The sequence below is a fragment of the Ictalurus punctatus genome, chromosome 14 (genome assembly GCF_001660625.3).
Source record: "Ictalurus punctatus breed USDA103 chromosome 14, Coco_2.0, whole genome shotgun sequence".
NCBI classification, from domain to species: Eukaryota; Metazoa; Chordata; class Actinopteri; order Siluriformes; family Ictaluridae; genus Ictalurus; species Ictalurus punctatus.
The window spans coordinates 1,168,834-1,189,100 of record NC_030429.2 but is presented as its reverse complement, the minus strand read 5'-3'; the positions used below and the strand labels follow the sequence as shown (position 1 = coordinate 1,189,100).

Genomic DNA, 20,267 nt, shown 5'->3' with positions numbered 1-20,267 from the left:
CATGCCCTTTGGATGGGGAAATGTTTATTTGGAAGAGACCACTCCCTGCAAGATAGACATGTTTCATCATAGGATAAAAATGATCCGTCAAAATAACTGTATTGCTTTGCAGTGACCTTTCCCTCTAAGAGGAAAAGTGAACCCAAACCATGCCAACAAAATGCCTCCCACAACACAACAGAGCCCCCCCTCCCCCCCCTTTAATTTGTCACCTTTCTGTACATGTGTGTAATGTGTAGAAGTAGACTTTATATATAGTGGTAGCTGGTTTATTTTTTCAGACATAAAATTCCAATGTATTAAGGTTTGAAATACCAAATGCATATTGGAATTCTTTTGACTGTTATTCCAGTTTAGGATAAAGATACTTTTTCATTTTCTTTAGTTTCTGTATCCTGACTCGTCACGGAACACTGTGCTGGAAAGCCATTTGTTGGTGGCAGCAGAAGATGGCTGTATGTATTGGTGTGGTGTATTTGTAACATATTCCTATGTGTCTCAGCTTGTGATCAGTTTTATTAAGATTTGATTGTTTAACAGTTTATTGTGGCTTTGGAGCTTTTATTGTATTTCACATGTTCATCAGACCTAGATGATGCTTCCAGCTTACTCACATGGTAGAGCTAATGTTTAAGGATGTTAAGTTTACTGTAGTGAAGCCATTGTTTAATCAAATGTATTGACTCTTACTTTTTGTCTAGATATTGACCGGTACCACATACTGCTGGGGAGGCAGGAAGGCTGTAAAGTTGTGAGTCTTTGTACTGCATGCAGTTTGTATTATAAAATGCAGTATACACTATGTGACCAAAAGTATACGGACACCTGACCATCACACCCGTATGGGATTGTTCCAAAACTATGGGCATTAAAACATGGAGTTGGTCCCCCCCTTTGATGTGATAACAGCCTCCAGTCTTCTGGGAAGGCTTTCCATTCGATTTTGGGGCGTGGCTGTGGGGATTTGTGTTCATTCAGCTACAAGAGCGTTAGTAACGTCAGATGAGTGAGGAGGTCTGGAGTGCAGTCAGTGTTCCAGTTCATCCCAAAGGTGTTCAGTGGGATTGAGGTCAGGGCTCTGTGCAGGGCACTCTAGTTCTTCCACTACAACCTTGGCAACGCATGTCTTTATGGCGTTCGCTTTGCGCACAGGGGCGTCGTCATGCTGGAACAGATTTGGGCGTCTTAGTTCCAGAGAAGGGAAATTGTAATGCTACAGCATACAAAGACATTCTATATGCTTCCGACGTTGTGGCAACGCATATGGGTGTAATAGTCAAGTGTCCACAAATATTTGGCCATATAGTTTATATTATAAAATTGCAGTGTAGTAGGGGAGAGTGGATACGGTCACAACACAACACATTCATAACACATTTGTTTTCAGTAAATGCACACACGCAACTTTGACGTTTTTTTTGCTTGCATATACACCGATCAGCCATAACATTAAAACCACCTGCCTAATATTGTGTAGTTCTTCCCTTAAGCCACCAAAACAGCTCTGACCCATCGCGACATGGACTCCACAAGACATCTGTAGGTGTGCTGTGATATTTAGCACCAAGACGTTAGCAGCAGATACTTCAAGTCCTGTAAGATGTGAGGTGGGGCCTCCATGGATCGGACTTGTTTGTCCAGGACATCCCACAGACGCTGGATCAGATTGAGATCTGGGGAATTTGGAGGCCGAGTCAACACCTTGAACTCTTTGTCATGTTCCTCAAACCGTTCCTGATCAATTTTTGCAGTGTGTCAGGGAGCGTTATCCTGCTGAAAGAGGCCACTGCCGTTAGGGAATACCATTCCCATGAAGGGGTGTACTTGATCTGCAACAATGTTTAAGTAGTTGGTACAGTACATGTCAAAGTAACATCCACATGAATGCCAGGTCCCAAATTTTCCCAAAGCATCACACTGCCTCCACCAGCTCGCCTTCTTCCGAGGTAATTGACGCACACGCACCCGGCAGTCCACATGATGTAAAAGAAAACAGGATTTATCAGACGAGACCACCTTCTTCTGTCGCTCCATGTTCCAGTTCTCATGCTCACATATCCATTGTAGGCGCTTTCGGCGGTGGACAAGGGTCAGCATGGGCACTCTGACCGGTCTACAGCTACGCGGGCTGTACGGGCTCATACACAGCACGCAGTGATGCTCTGTGTACACTCCTTTCTATCATAACCAGCATGAACTTTTTCAGCGGTTTGTGCTACAGTAGCTCTTCTGTGGGATCGGACCAGATCTTGGGCTAGCCTTGGACGCCCATGACCCTGTCGCCGTTTCAAAGATTGTCCTTCCTTGGAGCACTTTCGGTAGGTACTAACCACTGCATTCTAGGAGCAATATCAACTTCGAGAGCTGACTGTTCACTTGCTGCCTGATATATTCCACCCCTTGACAGGTTCCACTGTAACGAGATAATCATTGTTATTCACTGCACCTGGTTTTAACGTTATGGCTGATCGGTGTAAAAATACATCACTTATATCTGTCCATAAAAAAAAATCAGCAGTAGTAAAAGAGACAGAAAAGCTGTACCCACTACTTTCCACTCATGCAAGAATGAATTGTAATAGACGCAGAGCTCATGAAGACATTATCATTTAAAAAAATCTTATAGTTCGGTTAAACCATTGTATCCATGCTATAGTAATTGCGGGTACTACTTCGTATTATTCAATTCAGCTTAAATTTTTATTTGTATAGTGCTTTTAATAGTGAACATTGCCATATAGCAGTTTTACATAAATCCAGATATAGATTTAGATGTAGGTCTCTAATGAGCAAGCCAGAGGTGACTGGGACAAGGAAAAACTCCCTGAGACAACATGAGGAAGAAACCTTGAGAGGGATTTATGGGAACCCATCCTGATCTGGTTGACACCGGCTACTGCGACTGGAAATAATTTCCTTTCTACAATTGTATACTATAGAGTCAAGCAGTACTAAGCAGAACATTTCAGACAGAAGTTCTGCATCAGCTGTGCATGCAGTGCTTCTGAACAGAGTTTTCTCCGTGCTGTGAAGTCCAAGGATACTCAGATTTCATTTTCAGCGTTTAGATATTTATTGTCACCTCCCACAGTATAATAGGCAGGTGAAAACATCCAGGCTTTTATTTGACTTAGTCATTTCATATTATGATTATTGAGTAGCTGAGAATGTGTATGAGTTTTGATGTAACAGGTGATGCAGAACACCGAGCGTCTGGGGAAAGACAGAGTGACGGACGAGTTCTGCTGGGTTCAGTGGGACTCGGACACCCAGAGACTCTTCTTCCTAACAAGCAGGGTCAGAAATTCCCCTTATTTCTTCTCTTCTAGCCATACTGTCAGGAGTGACGCTGCTGTGGCAGTCCTTCATACAGAAATGAGAAATAGGCATATAAATTTACAAACAATGCTAAGAAAATGCTAGATTTTCAAAGCCTAGTACAGTGGGCCTCGTTTATCAAGCTGGATGTGAAGAGATTCATTTCGTCGTAGGAGCAGTTACACAAAGAATATGGTACTCATGAAAATTCTCAAAGTTTGTGTCCTACTCCTGCTCCTGAATGTGTGTAACATTACACATAAGATGACGAACTAATATAAACCTCAGTTGAACAAATCATGATGTAAATTGTGACGAGTTATTGCGCTTTTATATACAGCGATTTAAATTTTTTTTTTTGCCAGACACTCGTCATTTCAGCTGTTTGCGCATTGCCTTTTATGAAGTTTTGTGGGTGTCACCAAATTCAAATCAGCTGTGCATGCTCCTGATAATTTACAGTTATAAGTAAGTACCACATTATAATAAAAGCAGTGAGTTTTGAAGAGCGAACCCAAACCGTTCTCTTCCATATCAATGTTTTCACCTGGGTCAGTGGTGGCTTGGTGGGTGAGGCTCTGGGTTAGTGATCAGAAGGTCGGGGGTTCGAGACCCTGCACTGCCAAGCTGCCACTGTTGGGCCCTTGAGCAAGGCCCTTAACCCTCTCTGCTCCAGGGGGCGCTGTATCATGGCTGACCCTGCGATCTGACCCCAACTTCCTGACAGGCTGGTGTATGAGAAGAAAAGAATTTCACTGTGCTGTAATGTATATGTAATCAATAAAGCCTCATCATCATTAGCATTACCTGCATGACTGATATTGCATTTATCAACAACATTCTTTCATGTCTTCTCAATGATTATGTTCTCAGTCAGTTATTTTTTGAATGTTCCCTGAGTTTCTGCTACACTCACTTTATGACTGTTTTTTTTTCTGTTCTATTTTAGGAGAAATATGTGCTTAAGTGTGTACAGTTTTTTCCTGATCACAATTTTGAGACCCTGGTAAATATATGTACATCATTGTCAGTTCTTTAGTGTTGCATCATGTTTAATGACAGATAAAAATCGGTTTTATTTGTTTGTTTGTTTGTTTGTTTGTTTTTATGTTCGACAGTTTGAACTCCCCTTGGAGTTACCTAGTAATCCTTTCACCTCTGTGAGGTAAGCAGCCCATTAGTTAGTGTTATTTTTAGTGCTATAGCTTAATAATAAATATTGTTTGACACAAAAAGTGCAATAACGGGCCATTTGCGTGTTTTGCTTTGTTTAGGTTTATTAATTTCGGACATGATCACTTCCAAGAGCGTGAAAACAAGGGAATGAAACTGATGGTCTTTACAGACAGAACTGGCAAGTCATTTGAAGATCGCTGGGTTAGCTTACGATTTTAGAAAGGACACTGAATGTTGTATAGTGACACATTATTAAACAAAGTCAATGATTATTGTTGCTTTATCTTCACTCACATGCCTTGGGATAGAAGTTAAGTTACATTTTTACATCATGAGTTACATCACTCATGGAGGCAATCAAAGTCCAAGTAATTCACGAATATGGCAACTGCATTGGATGTTTGATCAGATATTTTAATGGATGTTTAACTGGCTTATACTAATCAGAATACAACAGTGAAATATGTTAATCCGACATACATATTTGTGTATTAATCATGAATTCATTTGCAACTGTACATTTTTAACAGAAATTTGTCTGTTTCTTTTATTTAAAATCACCCAGAGCATATGGCACTCTTCAAAAAATTATATAAACCTCCTTGTCTTTTTTTCCCCCCTATAGGGATCATGTGTGTGTGCTACAGCCATCCTCTGCATGGCGTCGAGGATTATACATACACTATTGCGTTTGTGCACAGAGGTACACGGACTGCAGCGTTATTTCTGAATAAACTCACATTTGTTAGAGTGATAATGTTTATTTTTGTCTGTGTGATTTTTTTTTTAAATGCAGGTTTCAGTAAGACTTTCACTATAGCACTTGAACAAAGCGTAAAGCCAGGCAGCATGCCAGCCCTCCAGCCACTCTTCATCTATTTGGGTCAGTGGAGAAAACTGATGTTCGTTCAGAGAGAAACGTTAAAAATTCAGTGTCACACCTGCATTTGTAATTTCACAATGCTTTATTAATCAATCAATCAGTCATCAACAGAATCAAGCTCTTTATTGTTCCTCTCATATTTTTCTGTTGATTTATCATGTGCAGTTAAATTTTTCTCAGCATGCGTTGTAATATCTGAAACTCTCCCACAGGTCATTATGTTGTAGTTTATCTAGCTGGCCACTTCCTCCATCTGATCAACTGCAGGCAGCAGGACCTGCTCTGCCACAGTCTCTTTCTGTCAGGTGAGTAGCTCAATCCTGGGACGAGTCTTTATTATTACAGAAGAAGTTCTCCGAAGGTACAAGTCTACAGTAGCTATGTGAGATTATTTTAGAAAGCCTGCACTTGTATAAGACCCTGAGATTACGTGGAACCTCCTGTGCCGCGTAAGGCTTACTGACTTGCACTAGCATAGAGTCTACTATAACCAGAGCACTTCCAGCAGGTTCCTCATTGGTCCTCTCACAGAGTCGGGCAAACCTTTTAGACACCTCGTCATATTTTGTTTCATTACAGGCTGCATTAGTAAACATTTAAAAGGCGATGGTTTTAATGGATAGTGTGTTTAGTGTGTGTTTGTCAGTACTTGTCAGTATGAGGTAGTTGATTCCCTACATTGTGCCCATTTGCCTGCAGGTGCCGATGCCCATGTGGATGCACTGGGAGTCAACGACGTTTTAGTGAGCATTTCCGGTCACAAGCTGGTGGATTGGGGGATGGGCAGGATATATACCATCAACCTCAGCCATGATTTCCTGCTTCAGCTGCTTAGCCCTATTCGGCCAGAGGCGCAACGTCTTGCCGCGCTGCACTGTGTGCTGGTCCACCTTGGACCTGACCAGGACCTAGAGAAGAAGGTGGGACAGAGGGAAAGGAGATGAGGGAGAGATTGAATGGCAGACACGAATGCTTTTCCGTTTGTGAATTTATTATGAGAGCTAAAGTGAGTCAGTTTGGTTTTGTGTGGAGTATTTATCGTGGTTAAAGATCCACAGTAAATGACAGCATTTGCGTGACACAAACTCACGAAGTGTAAACACTGTAGGAAATTGCTGTAAATTTTACATTTACGTGGGTTGCCAGTAAAATACTGTAATATTTACAGTAAACGGGTGTAAAACTGTAAAATACAAAGCCTTAGCCACTGCGCAACCACAACGACACCACAACAACTGTCTTGCACTGATACTTCAACCACCGAATGAACTCCACTAAAAGACTGCAGTGAATCAATACAAGCTCGTTCAGCTAGTTGTGGTTAAGGTTGTGTGTTCAAACCCCAGCACCACCAAACTGTCTTGATTGTAACTCTTGAGCAAGATCCTTCGGCTCACTCGTATCCTGTGTCGAGCAAATGTACTGGCTTACGTGTTATTTTATTCTATGTACGATATTACAGTCCTTTATTGTAAATATGTTTCGGCAAACATCGTTTCACAGCCGTTTACTGTAAAATTTCCTGTACTTTACTGGCAACCCAGGTGTACAGAAAAGTGTACACAAGGTCCACCGTGCATCTTTTGTACACTTTCCTGGCCACAAGCTTCAGGATCTTGAAGGGTGCAATCTGATTGGCTGTCCACACTTTGGGGTATGTTTTTTTTTTTTTTTTTGCTTTTGGGTATATTTGCTTGTATTTACTCATTTGTAAGTCGCTTTGGATAAAAGCGTCTGCTAAATATGTAAATGTATGTACACCTGCTTGATTGTAGGAGTTAGTGGTGAGTAAACAAGATTGTCAAAAGTCTCATAGAAGGTCTGTGGATGGAAGGTCTGTCAGATACCCCCTTCCTGTAAATGTAGGCACTTCTTCTTGGCCACGTTCATGAAACTTATCAGAATCTGTAGCAAAAACGAGATGTCTGACTTCCAACACAAAGGGTTGGTTGGCGTAAACATTCGTCTATGTTTATGTGTGGTGAATATGTGTACGAGATCATAATGAGTGTTTTAATGCGCATTGCTTTCCCTGTCCAGATCATCTACTGGATTAGCGAGAACCTGATGAGCTTTAATGCTTTCGATCAGATTCAGGAGTTTATTCTGGGTGAGTAGGAATGGATGCTCTCTGCATAGACCAAGGCAATGTGACCATGTGAGATCCTAACCAACCTTCTTTCAAATTAGGTTCTCTATACAGGATGTGCTGTCAGCAGTGTCTCAGTCTGAATAAAGTGCTTCCATACTCATCTGTGTTTGAGAAGAAGGTAATTTAAAAAGCATAGTCCTTTTGACAAACCACTTCCAACACAGAACATTCATATATCATATACTGCAAATACAACAGATTCATCATACAAACCTCTGGCGCTAAGATCACACGCCTTTCTACAATAAGTTCTGGCTGTGTACACCTATACTACAGGAAGCCTCATCATTAGTAAATAACACTGACCTACAGTACTATAGCAAATATCTCCCAGTGTATATCGGTAATACATGTGGGTCAGTGAACAAGTTATTGTTGTTCGTAAAACAAGAAGCACGTGGGGAAGTGAAATTCTTTTTTTGGAAGGCATTTTAAAAATGAAAGCAGAACTGAAAAAGTTGATTGGTACTTTGTACATGCTGTATACTGAGTAGAGTAGTAGACCGTGTAACTTCTACAAAACGTCTATAAAATGCTGACACTACAGACGATAAAGAGTGAACTGTTTTCTGCTGCAGGAACTTCCTGTAGCGCTGACTGCTATCCCTGGTGTAAAGTGCACACCTGAGCTGCTCGCTCAGCCAGTAATTAAAGGGAAGGTAATGAGCGATTCTCTTTATTTTCTCAGGGTTTTACAAGACTGTGGTATGTAACTGACGGGAAGTTTTGTTTAGATGACACCTGCAGAAATTATACATTAATCAGATTAATTAAGGACCGAGAAGTGGAGGCGTTTACATGTTTCCTTTGAAATTATAACTATCAAATAAATCATATTTTTTATACTAATATTTTTTATAAGGAACTGACTACGTAAGTGAGTAAAGTGGTTATTAAATATTATGTATGACAGTGAAATTAAAGGAGTCATGTCAAGATTTTTAATGTTTTGCTTCTGTTTGGGAGTGTAATGTATCTGTTTGTGCATGTATAAGATCTGCAAAGTTCATAGTCTCCCCGAAAAGGATTTATTTGATCTAACAGAGAACACTGCTCCAGACCCGCCCCGTTCGAAGTCCGGATGTTACTTCCACAAACGTCTACATCACTACATGAACTATTAGCATAATCCCGCCCAAAGGCAGGCGCGAAGAAAGAAGGCGAGGCTTCGGTGAATTGCGGCGCCATGTCGTGGAGACGTTGTGTGTTTCGGTGCGAAAGCAAAACCTGTTTGTTTGGCCTTTCGAAAACTGACAAAATTAGGAATCAGAGATTACAGTTTATTTATAACGCTACACACACAGGCTACTCCTGAAAAATGGGGCGGTTCCAACTTTGCACAGACGATCTTGCGTTTCTGAATCAGAAGCTGTACGTATGTTTGATTATTTTATGAAGTATCTGCTATTCAAGTTATAGGTTCAGTTGTAGACCTCTGCTAATGTGCTAGCTAAAGTTTGCTAAGTTGCCTCAGTTTTAAGTGTTTGTTTGTATGTTGGTGGGCTGACAGAGACATTGATTGTAGCTGCTGTTGTGATTGTATCTTTAAATGGTTTATATCAGTCGAATCACAAGAATCCTAGCTTTCCAAAGATATATCACGTGAGTATCTGCAGAATAGAGTTCAGCAGTTGTGTACAGTATAGTTGGTCCCGCCAGCGGGGTCGGAATTTACATCGTATCTGAAAGGTAAGAGAGTAACAAAATAAAAACGTACCAGTGTGAAACGTTCTGCTCAAGTCGTGTTTGCAAAGTTGGTTCTGCTCCATCATCCACATTTTCTGAATCTGACTCGGGCTAGAACTGATACGGTAAAACCGATGACATGTTCTTAGGAGCTTAGAATGGCTTTAGAAGCCTTGGAGGTTTTAGCTGACCCAAGGAGCGTTATATTTCCAACACATGCTTGAGGCTTTTGGCCAATCACAACGCAGTGGGTCAGCTGGCCAATCAGAGCACTCTGGGCTTTTTGGAAGGAGGGGCGTTGGAGAAATCGGAGCGTTTCAGCTGGCCTGGGAATAGCGTTACTGCAATAATGTACAGTATGTGACTAACAGTGCGTTTTTTTGAACATTCAAGCATGTTAAACTATTTCATTACACTCAATAAACAACATAATTAACGTTTAAAAATCATGACATGAACCATTTAAGTTGATTCTGCTACAACTCAGTTTGATTAAGCTTTACTATCATATATAGATGCACAATTATTTCTGGACATTCCATATTGCACAAATCTGTGACACTTATTGTTACCTTCCTGTTGAATCTAAATCTTGTTTTGTTTTTGTGTGTGAAAGGCCAGGAGTCTGCAGGGCTATTGGAATGAGCTTCAGCGGATTATTGAAAGGACAAAATATTTTGAGTCCGTGCCTAACCCTCGATACCGGTTCTCCCAGATCAAGAGTGACTGCGCAAAACTAAAAGCAGCACTGGTGAGGGGCGAAGATACATAATATCATCCTGCCTTTACTTCCTTTTCCCCCAGGTGCTGGCGTTGTACATGCAAACGACTTATCTTTATTCTCAAAATATCTGTAGACGTCAAGCGTTGTTATATGTGTAGGATTCTCATGTTAATTTGGACCTGTAGGATATTGGTCTTTGATTGAACACTACTTTATTTCTAGAATAGTAGCCATGTTTTCTGTTAAGAATAATAATAATAATGACCCTTACAGAGCTCAGAGAAAAAGAAATCCTCTAATAACCTGCAACAACTTGAGGAAAACGCCAAAAAGTAAGTGGAGTGTGTGTGAGAGAGAGAGAGAAAGTGGGAAGCCTTGCCTCTTAGTTACAGTTTATTCAATACAGAGTCAGCCCTGTAATCGACTACACATGCCCTAAACTACCGGAGAACATGTCTCTCTGTATATGAAAAACAAAAACATTGTTTGTTTGTTTTTTAACGGAATTGACTGCCGTTATTAAACCTCTCCCAATCCACACTAAATACTGTTTGTCCTTCTAAAGTTTCTATTCTTCACTTGTTCCCTAGAGTTCTGTCTATGGTAGATACACGGCATTTGGGTAAGTAAAACTGTACAGATTTTCTTCTTGACTTGTAGGAATAATCACACACACACACACACACAGTATTTTTTAAAGAAAATATTTTTAACTTTGTCTTAATGTTTCAGGGCCAAATAGTTTGGGTCCTATGGGAGCAGTTTTCATTTTTCTCTGTAATGAGTAAAGTATGTAATGAAAGAAACCCAGAGGAAACGTGCACGGGGAGTAGAGGAGCGGTGGAGTTAGGAAAGTCCTCAAATTCCCCCTTTTTTTTGTTGCATTTGTTCACTCCCATGTTACACAATTTCTGTCTGCTCACGGTTAAATATTGCACCTGTTCTGATCATGAGTAAAATCAACATATGAAGAGAACATAGCTAATGAAAATGCAAAAATAGATGAGGGCTGAACCGTCATGGGTAACCTCGGACTCTCTCTCTGTGGTCCACAGATAAGAGAGTGGTCCCTCTCTTTCAGGAGGTGGACCAGCCCCAGAGGGCGCTAGTAGGCCTGGTAAGTTACAGCATGTTTCAGTACAGGTTTAATTCCAACTGTTGACACCTGATCGCTGAGAATCACCGACTTTCAGTCATCCTGGTTAGCTGTGTTAGGTTTGCAGCGGAGGAAGGTAGATCTCAAGAAAGAGGGCTGGTCACAACTGTTCTCTCAGCGTATTATCTAGTCAGAAGGCATTGCGGGGAAAAAAAGCCACAAATAAGAGTTTTTTTTCTTCTTCACATAATTGATTAAGGGGCCAGTATTTTCCTTTATTAACCACATATCATACTGATAGTTCTTCTTTATTATGCTGTTTTGTCATGCAATCGTAATGGTTCGTAACAGTTATATCTATATAAACTGCTATATTTCCATTATACTCATGATACTGGGGTGGAGACATTTAAATTTCGCGTGTATTAATAATTATGATTGGCTTTCTCCTGGTCAGATGGTGGATAAGCTCCGGGAGCACCTGAACACATACCTGCCACAGCTGGGGAAGAAAAAGATTGAAATGCTGGTGGTGAACTACATGGCCAAGCTGGTGTGTGTGTGTTCTCATATCTCCCAGGAAAATCCTTGACGTGAGAGATTTTGTGCATTGCATAATACAAGTGCTAAAACTAAAATGCTTTAATAAAATGGTGAACTGCCGGCAGGTTAAAATCGACATGGAACAAACGGTGAGCACGCAACATTGGCAGAGGAGAGGAAAATACTATGGATATAAAATAGGGTGACTTCTTTACTTGATGGTGTCTTTGGGGGACACAAAGGCAGCGAACCCTAACGTAAAAACCTGTGGTCCTTCTCCAAATCCACACGTTGGTGACAAAGTCGAAAAGAAAATGTCTCGATGATAAAATAAAATAAAAAGTCCTTATTTGAAAAGATTTAATTTGTTGACATAACTGACTCATAGGACTCGTGTCAGCTTTTAGAATACCGCAGATGAATTTTTAATCCTGAGTACTTAGAAGGTGTTGATTAATATTCTGTAACAGCAGGACTTTTGAGTAATTCCAGCTGTAATTCAAATCACAGGTTCATATTAATGTGCTCATTCTAATATGTCATCCTTTCTATAGTGAAAACTTTACAGGGACTTCTATGGCAGACGATCAGCAGAAATGTGGGGTGGGGGGGGGGGTGATATGCTGAGTTATTGATAAGGTGAGGTGTTTTTTGTTTTTTTGTGAGGAGACAGTTATCTAGCATTTTTTAAAGGAGTCTCCAGTCTCAGCGCTTTGTAACAGTCAAAGCTAAAAGTGCAAATTTAAGTTTTCTGATCCAAGTCTTCTGCACAGAGGGAGAGAAAAAAAGAGGCTGGTGTTTATAATTGTTGCACGTGTGCCAACATCTGGTTTATGTAGATTTACAGATTTTGATACTGTAATTCATCAGTCAGATCAAACATGAATAAAATTTGCCTTGGCGGAAAAGTCATTTCACTGAAGAGGAACGATGCAGGATGTGCTTCCGGTTGTAGTTGCTTCTGCTTCGTGCCAGCTTGATATAAATTAGGTTAAGATGTCAGACTACTGATCGGAAGGTCGTGAGTTCAAATCCCAGCACTGCCAAATCCGCTAACCCTCATATGCTCAATTGTATAAATGAGATAAATGTAAGTAATGTAAGTCGCTCTGGATAAGTGCGTCTGCCAAATGTAATGTAAATATAATGTAAATGTAATGTAAATGTAATGTAAGTGCCTCTCGGTTATTTGTTGTCTGTCCGATATACTTAAGAAGAAATTCTTAAGAACGAGTGGTTGAGTGTGTGTAGGATTTAGACACAGTTATAACTGATTAGATGTTGGAATTGATCCAAAGGTCACGGCAAGGTCAAATGTCTGAAATAATTTACTTCAATTGCTTCCTTTATGTTCGAAGTATATTTTAAGTGTGTTTGAGGCATACAAATGAGTAACGAGCCCGGACTCGACTCGTTAGTAGCAGCAGCATCTCTGTCCATGCTGTTGGCTTGGATAGACAACAACAAACTTCCCCTACATTCTCTCCAAAATCTCAGCCACCAGAACCAAAATAATGTCGGTTAGTTTTCTTTTCTCTCTCTCTCTCTCTCTCTCTCTCTCTCTCTCTCTTTTTAAAAAAAAAAAAAAAATTGCATATTTTGTGTTCTTATTTGATCAGATTGGTTGTTTGGTTTGTTTGTTTACTTGCCGTTCACGTCTGTAATACGAGTGTAAACGACTTGTCTTTACACTGTACTGACGCTCAGATCACACATGATCTACAAATAAGTCAGCTGATCAGCATTAATTATCTTTAGTCGCTGTTTACTAATATATTTGTTGTGTAGTTAGCACCGAGTCATCCCGTCCACTGACATGCACCAGGGTTTTTGAGGTAAAATTATTTAGTTTGTTTCCCCCTGCCTGCTGGGATTTATTTATTTTCTTCAAACACTGGCACCTCCGCTATAATGTAGATGAACAGGAACTAACGTGTTTTCTGGACATTCCTCTACATTAACCATGACTATAATCAGATATAAGGTTTTGCGTCTCAGAACTCGCTAGCTTCGGCAAATTCCCATGGTATGAGTAGAATAAATTAGTTATAACTTATGTATAATAACACAACTGCTCCTATAAATGTACATTTAATATTAAGAGGTTCAATTATTTCCCGTTTTAAAAAAGGCGTTATTAGAGACAGGAAGTCTTTTCCGTGTGGTGTTTTTTTCCCTGTTTTTACTGTAGTTTCTAGATAATAAATATAATAGTTTAAGGGAACTACATGGACACACAGTCACACATAAAACAGGAAGCTGTCACCATGACATTTTTCCAAGTAACAGCCAGATATCTATGCTGAAACACAGAGCGAATAGGATGTGTTTTTGCTGAGGAGGCTTCCTGTTATTAACAAGCAGAAAGAGCACGAGGTTGTGAGAAGTCCAGCATGTTCCGTGTGTACTGTACATGCGCAGGACTGGTACATGCTGAAATGTGATGAAATGTGTGGAGACTTTTCAGACGGGTGAAAACAGGAATAGAGAATCGTTTTTTTGTTTTCGTGGGAATTCATTTCACAGTACGAGACAAATCGTCTACATTTGATATGTTTGTAGCGAAATCTATAGAACTACAACGGAGAACTAGAAGGTTAAAGTTCATGGATAAACTGTGATGTTGGCTTGACAGAGCCCGGTAAATCTAATAATTAAACTATTGTACAGTTCGTTTGCTGTCACTGACTTGAAAAATTGTAAAACATTTAACAGTTTAAAGTGTGTAAAGATTAAAAGGCTAAACACTACTTTAAAATCTAATAATGTTGCTACCATATTCAAGTTGGTTGCTAAACTAACCCAGGTGGTTGCTAGGGTGTTACTAGGTGGTTACTAGCATGTTCAACTTGGTTGCTAGAGTGTTGCAAGGAGATTGTTGTGCTAACCCAGTTGGTTGCTAGGGGGTTGCTCTCATATTCCAGTTGGTTGATAGGCTGTTGCTAGGTCATTGCTATGCTAACCAAGTTGGTTGCTATGGTGTTTCTAGGAGGTTTCAATATGATCCCAGGCAGTTATTAGGTTGTAGTTAGTTGATTGCTAAGGAAACTTAGCTGGTTGCTAGGGTGTTAATTGTTTGCTATCATAATCCAGCCGGATATATATATATATATATATATATATATATATATATATATATATATATATATATATATATATATATATGTGTGTGTGTGTGTATATATATATCTATATATATATATGTATATATATATATATATATAAAATATAATCCCTCTAGCTCCTTCTGTCATTCCAGTACCTACCTACCAACCAACCAACCAATTAATTCAGGATTTAAAATGATAAATGTACCCCATAGGATCTACATTTGTGCTGAGTTTTTGGCTCTACATCACAGTTTGCGAACTTTTTAAATAAAGATTATGAAGAAGATTATGAAGTCCACAACAGGGGCTTTGTCTGTTAGATGTCCACACTGGAGGCATGGATGTTGCAGACCCTCCATGTACAGTATAATACAGCGGGGTCTGAGAGCACTACTGAAAATGCTTATTCAAAATTCTAAAACTTTCTGTTTATTTCCAATTTTAAAAATGACAGCTGTGGTCTCAGACTTTTGGGCCCTACTTTATGTTGCTATGTCATGAAAAAACCTTTTGTGTGTGTGTGTGTGTGTGTGTGTGTGTGTGTTTTTGTGTGTAGCTGGAGCTGCTCAGACACATATTGGAGACTCTGTGGATGAAGCTGAACTTGGGTCGCTCTGTACTTTGCCTGTGAGTGGTGATGTACAGTATAAAGAGCATTAAGTGATGCTGTGTATGTTCTATTAGGGGTGTCAAAGCTGCAGACTGCCACAATGTAGTAAATTAACTGCAGGTTAGTCAGGAGCCTAAAAAGAGTGTAATTGGCCCAGCTGTCTGGGTGGGAAGGATGTAATGTTGTATAAGCAGCAGCAGATTGAAAAGATCTGCGGTAACAGAGCTGCACATGTCTCAGAGGAAGCAGGCGTTAGCCCGGTTAGCAGCTGTCGTCTGATAGCAGCTAGCACGCGGATGAGAATTGGAAGGGGGGACAAAGACTAACTTAAATATCAAAATCAAAGAGCAACTTTTAAGAAAGTTTTTCAGCTCCTCATTCATAAAGGGATCAGCTACCTGTTTAAACGCATCACTAAATGTGTTTAACATTCACCTGTCTAACTATTCACTTTGTAATGGTGAGTGTCAAGCAGACCTATTGTTTTATTTTCATTATTTACACACACTGTTACAGAAAATAAGACAGACGGTCCAGGACCCCATGTTTTCTTTTGGCTCTAGTTTCCAGTAACACTAGTGCGGTTAGTCTGAGATGAACGATTACCGTCGTGTGTTGTGTGTTCTAGTAAACAGCAGGGCAGCTCGGACGAGTGGACAATGTTTCATACAATGTGTCGGATTCTGGAAGCAGCCGAAGGACTCTGTCTTCCCCTCCCACCTGGTGAGACGAACCTCCTCTTTCAGTCCTCACACTCCCAATTTTAGACAAAGGTGATACCTGTTAAGATGTATATACCGTAGATACATGCTTGTATGTGATATGGTGTGAAAATATTTAGGTTATTCTACACTCGTGAGTGTGCTGGGTGTACGCTGTCTACCTCACAACACTTTCTTGCTGTATGTGGACCATGGCTTTCTACACCTCACTGAGCCTTTTGTGTCACGCCTTATGACAGGTGATGGTTACTACTACACATGCACACACAAAACGTATATGAATGATTATGGAAGTTTTTGGCAAAGAATTGTGTGTTTTTTCGCCGTGAATCTCCGCCTTAATCTGAGACCATTTTGTTTTCCTCATGAAAAAGGAAAACCAGTTACTCCTGTACTTCATTGTAAACACGGAAGATATTAAGTCACTGTGAATAAGACTTAAAATAAAAAAAAAAGGAAAAAAAAATCATAAGGTCCTCTTGATATCCAGAATTTCGGTTACTGGGAGAAAGCACAGTGTTGAAGGTATACACTTAAAAAGTTATAAATTAGGAGTTGGATTCTGCTTTGATCTTACAGAAGACCATTAGAGAAGACCATTAGGATATGCATATGCACACATCAGCATCATATCATCAAACCAGTGTGGTTAAGGAGCAGGATACGTTGCAGGCAAACTTTTTATTAATGTCAAAAGAAAAGCTTGTGTTTACTGGCTCTGGATCCCTTCCCCTCTCTATAGTTCTGATTAACTCGTTCTTCATTCTCTTTCGCAGATCTAGATAACAGCAACGGCAACGAAGAGCTGAAATTCAGTGTCCTGAAAAGACTTCCCGAGGTAATGTTTACTGTCGTGTGCTTAGCTAGCACGCTAGCCAACAAGCTCCAAAGCAAAAACGTGTAGAAATGTCAGAGCAGAGTTTTCAGAGTGACATCACTTTTATTTAATTTTTTTTTTTTTAAGCAAGTCACAAACAGTGCATGGTGTATTTTGGGATTGTGTACATATTTCTAGTGGCACAGCACCTGTGGAAAGCAGCAAAATAATCGCTGTGGCACTTACAGAAGAGGCGACGGGTTTCGCATTAACTTTGCTGTATTTTATTTGTATTTTAAAATGTTGTGAGAATTTATCATAGAAACATGAAATACATGCAGGGGTAGATTACACAAAATAAACAGCTTGCCTGACTGTTTACAGTCCTAGATGTAGATCAGGATGATCTAATTTGTAGTTCAGCCAGTCTACTAGTTGTCCTTCCTTTCTTTATGTAAAAAGTAAAGGTGTAAGTTGCTTTTTCACATACAGACTGAATCAGCTGGATGCAAACTAGATCACTCACTGTCACAAAGTGGCATATGTGTCTGTGCATATTTATTTACCTAATAAGATTTTTTAAAAAAACAACCCCCAGTCACTATCTTCTCTGTTTCTATTGCGAACAATGAGGTGCAACTAGAAATCACAGGATGATACCCCTTACAAATCAATCTTTCGACGGAGGTCAAATGGTCTGCACTTTTAAATCAAGCTGTTTAGAAGACTGATGGATGATTTTGTTTCAGTGCCTGGCTCAGAGAGTGTGTCAGCTTTGGGATCATCCAGTCAGCTCAGCCTGCATCACCAGACAGTGTGTGAGAAGACTATTGGAGAAATACATCAAGACCAAGGTGAGTCTAGAGATACTCTGATTACCAGTAATTCAGTCTGGTCATGATTTCAGTAGTCCAAATATATATATATATATATATATATATATATATATATATATATATATATATATTTATATATGTGTGTGATATGTGTGTGTGTGTGTATATGTGTGTGTATATATATATATATATATATATATATATATATATATATATATATATATATATATATATATATATATAATGTATGTGTATGTATATTTACAGTATCTCACAAAAGTGAGTACACCCCTCACATTGTTGTAAATATTTGATGATATCTTTCCATGTGACAACACTGAAGCAATGACACTTTGCTACAATGTAAAGTAGTGTGCACTTTATAAAAGTAGAATACTGTTCATGTCTTTAATATGATTTCCATATCAGCACAAACACTTAGTTATGTAATGCGCTCTGGAAAAGACACTGCCGAGCTAAAGTTATGGTATACTTCACAGGCATCAGTGCAGTTGGACAGAGACAAATTGTGCACTCGCGGCGAGTTCCTGCCATTAACCTACCTCGTCGCTATTCTCTCGGACACGGAAGAGCACGGTAATTTGTGGGAGATTGGGTGTGATTCGGAGACGTGTGGTGTGGTGGACGCTGTGCAGTAAATATAACCGTGCCTTTGTGTACGTGTGCTGTGTTTTAGCTACAAACCCCTTTGAGGATCAGGAGAACGTGGATGCCAGGTTTGTGGAGGATATTGCACTAAAACAAACTCTGATCAAGCTGGGTTTCGAAGGAAAGTGAATACAAGGGGAAGAATGGACGGCTGCACGTGAAGTGCCACAGAGAGAAACTGACGGAGATGATGTGTCACACTGAAAACCCATGATTGATCATTTTCTGTGATCACATGCTGTTTAATATCCACCACATTTATCCGAAAATCACCTTCACCTGGCGCACACACACACACACACACACACACACCCCCCACACACACACACACCACCGTCTGCTGATTTCGATTAAAGAAGTTATGTAGGTGAAACTGTGTAACAGATGCCTGATCTTTCTATGGAAACAGATACCATTCTGTCATTAAATAACTGATCCAAGTCGAAAGGGATTTCTGTATCAGCTGTCAAATGTTTGTTTACACTACTGTGTGTATGTATATATAAATATATACATATATATATATATATAAAGTTTATTTTAATTAAGTGTGAGTTCGGGTTCTGCCTGTTTACTGCCATAAGACTATCGCAAATGTGAAAATGTCCGATTTTTTTTTGGTCATTTGTGTTCTTGAACTTCCTGTACCAGAGTGAGATTACTATAATACGCCGAGTTACTCTCTATATTTCTGTGTAAACAGTAAGCTGAATGAACATGACTGTGATCTAGGAATAATACTGCATCAGGAGTAATGTGGGCTGATGGTGACTAAGCGGCTGAGACGAGATTAGGATGAATCTCACTGTGACAGTGATTGACACTAAGCAGATTGTGCAGAGTAAAGCATGTGAAGTTTCCTATTAGGACACTCTCAGAGTAATAAGAAATGGTAGTGAGTCACCAAACAGAACACACACTTCCTATGAACGTGTGAAGTCTATGTAAAAGGCAGTGACGGTGTGAGCTTCCACGAGCTCTGCATTTCCTTGAAACTGACTCTGGACTCTCTGAATTCCCCACATAAACACTCACTCACAGTCGAGTTCCAGTGAAAGCTAGCCTCCGCCAGTAAACGTGAGGTAACAAATCAAAAACACGTGAAACATTTAGTTCTTTGGAAATAGACAGTTCTCTTTTATTCTCTTTTATTTCATATTGGATAACTTTTACTTTCGTTGATGTGTGAATATGCTGTGGACATGAATGTCACGTGGATTCTCTAGATCTCAAGGGGCTTGGGCTGAGGCTTGCGGATGTGGCGCATGCTAGTTCCAGGCTCGCTCGGTTTGAAAGGTGCCAGGGCTCCATAGGGTTTGGGCAGAGGTAGTGAGTCTTCAGCCGGGATGTAGGAATTGGGTCGCAAATCTGCCGTGGTGTAGACGCCGTTTGGAAGCTGACTCCATTCTTCCTCCTCAGTAATCTAGTAGAGAAATACATACACACACACGCATGTTTGACAATGCACAGCTGACAGCCATCTTTCCCTGCGTAGTACTCGGCGCCCCAATATGGTCAACATTTTTGCAATTTCTCCTTAATTTGGTCACCTGCCAGTTCCTGCCCATCAGCCATCTTTCCCCTGTCATACAACCGCTACTCCTTTCTTGCTTTCTCCAAGAAAAAATGAGCCAACCACTGAATCTTTTTGACTTGCAGCTCATACTGCTTCTGCATGCAGGAGCTCACAGACAGCCACAATTGGCTAGTCTTGCTGTGACTGACATGTCCCTGCCATGATGACTGAGGCATGAGGTAATTTTTTTGCTTCTTTCTAGTGCCTAGTAACAAGTAGCTTAGTAGTTGTGTCACGAATCACATACTTGATGTAAATGAGTAATACTTTTCTTCCTCACGAGCTGTTCCCATCGTTGACCATGTGTCTCCAAGCCGTCCTTATTAATAAACTGGTCATTAAAATGGAA

General features: G+C 40.0%; 2 protein-coding genes across 3 annotated transcripts in view; one reads left to right on the top strand and one right to left on the bottom strand.

The window, feature by feature from the left end:
- gsap (gamma-secretase activating protein) overlaps window positions 1-18,896 on the top strand; it is a 30,360-nt gene extending 11,464 nt beyond the window's left edge. Inside the window, exons 7-31 of the mRNA XM_017485567.3 lie at window positions 386-455; window positions 702-751; window positions 3,193-3,297; window positions 4,268-4,324; window positions 4,437-4,483; window positions 4,593-4,672; window positions 5,120-5,197; window positions 5,291-5,377; window positions 5,590-5,682; window positions 6,077-6,297; window positions 7,418-7,487; window positions 7,568-7,647; window positions 8,108-8,188; window positions 9,832-9,966; window positions 10,213-10,271; window positions 10,530-10,561; window positions 10,995-11,056; window positions 11,493-11,588; window positions 15,245-15,315; window positions 15,927-16,021; window positions 16,140-16,259; window positions 16,797-16,858; window positions 17,587-17,691; window positions 18,174-18,270; window positions 18,371-18,896. Coding sequence (XP_017341056.1) covers window positions 386-455; window positions 702-751; window positions 3,193-3,297; window positions 4,268-4,324; window positions 4,437-4,483; window positions 4,593-4,672; window positions 5,120-5,197; window positions 5,291-5,377; window positions 5,590-5,682; window positions 6,077-6,297; window positions 7,418-7,487; window positions 7,568-7,647; window positions 8,108-8,188; window positions 9,832-9,966; window positions 10,213-10,271; window positions 10,530-10,561; window positions 10,995-11,056; window positions 11,493-11,588; window positions 15,245-15,315; window positions 15,927-16,021; window positions 16,140-16,259; window positions 16,797-16,858; window positions 17,587-17,691; window positions 18,174-18,270; window positions 18,371-18,471 — 2,154 coding nt within the window. The 3' untranslated portion in view covers window positions 18,472-18,896. The remainder of the gene's footprint in view (window positions 1-385; window positions 456-701; window positions 752-3,192; window positions 3,298-4,267; window positions 4,325-4,436; window positions 4,484-4,592; window positions 4,673-5,119; window positions 5,198-5,290; window positions 5,378-5,589; window positions 5,683-6,076; window positions 6,298-7,417; window positions 7,488-7,567; window positions 7,648-8,107; window positions 8,189-9,831; window positions 9,967-10,212; window positions 10,272-10,529; window positions 10,562-10,994; window positions 11,057-11,492; window positions 11,589-15,244; window positions 15,316-15,926; window positions 16,022-16,139; window positions 16,260-16,796; window positions 16,859-17,586; window positions 17,692-18,173; window positions 18,271-18,370) is intronic.
- A 577-nt stretch (window positions 18,897-19,473) lies between these two features.
- The window catches only part of ccdc146 (coiled-coil domain containing 146), a 30,865-nt gene continuing 30,071 nt past the window's right edge, over window positions 19,474-20,267 (bottom strand). For both annotated transcript variants that reach the window (XM_017485565.3, XM_017485566.3), the window contains one exon: window positions 19,474-19,765. In XM_017485565.3, coding sequence (XP_017341054.2) covers window positions 19,565-19,765 — 201 coding nt within the window. In that variant the 3' untranslated portion in view covers window positions 19,474-19,564. The remainder of the gene's footprint in view (window positions 19,766-20,267) is intronic.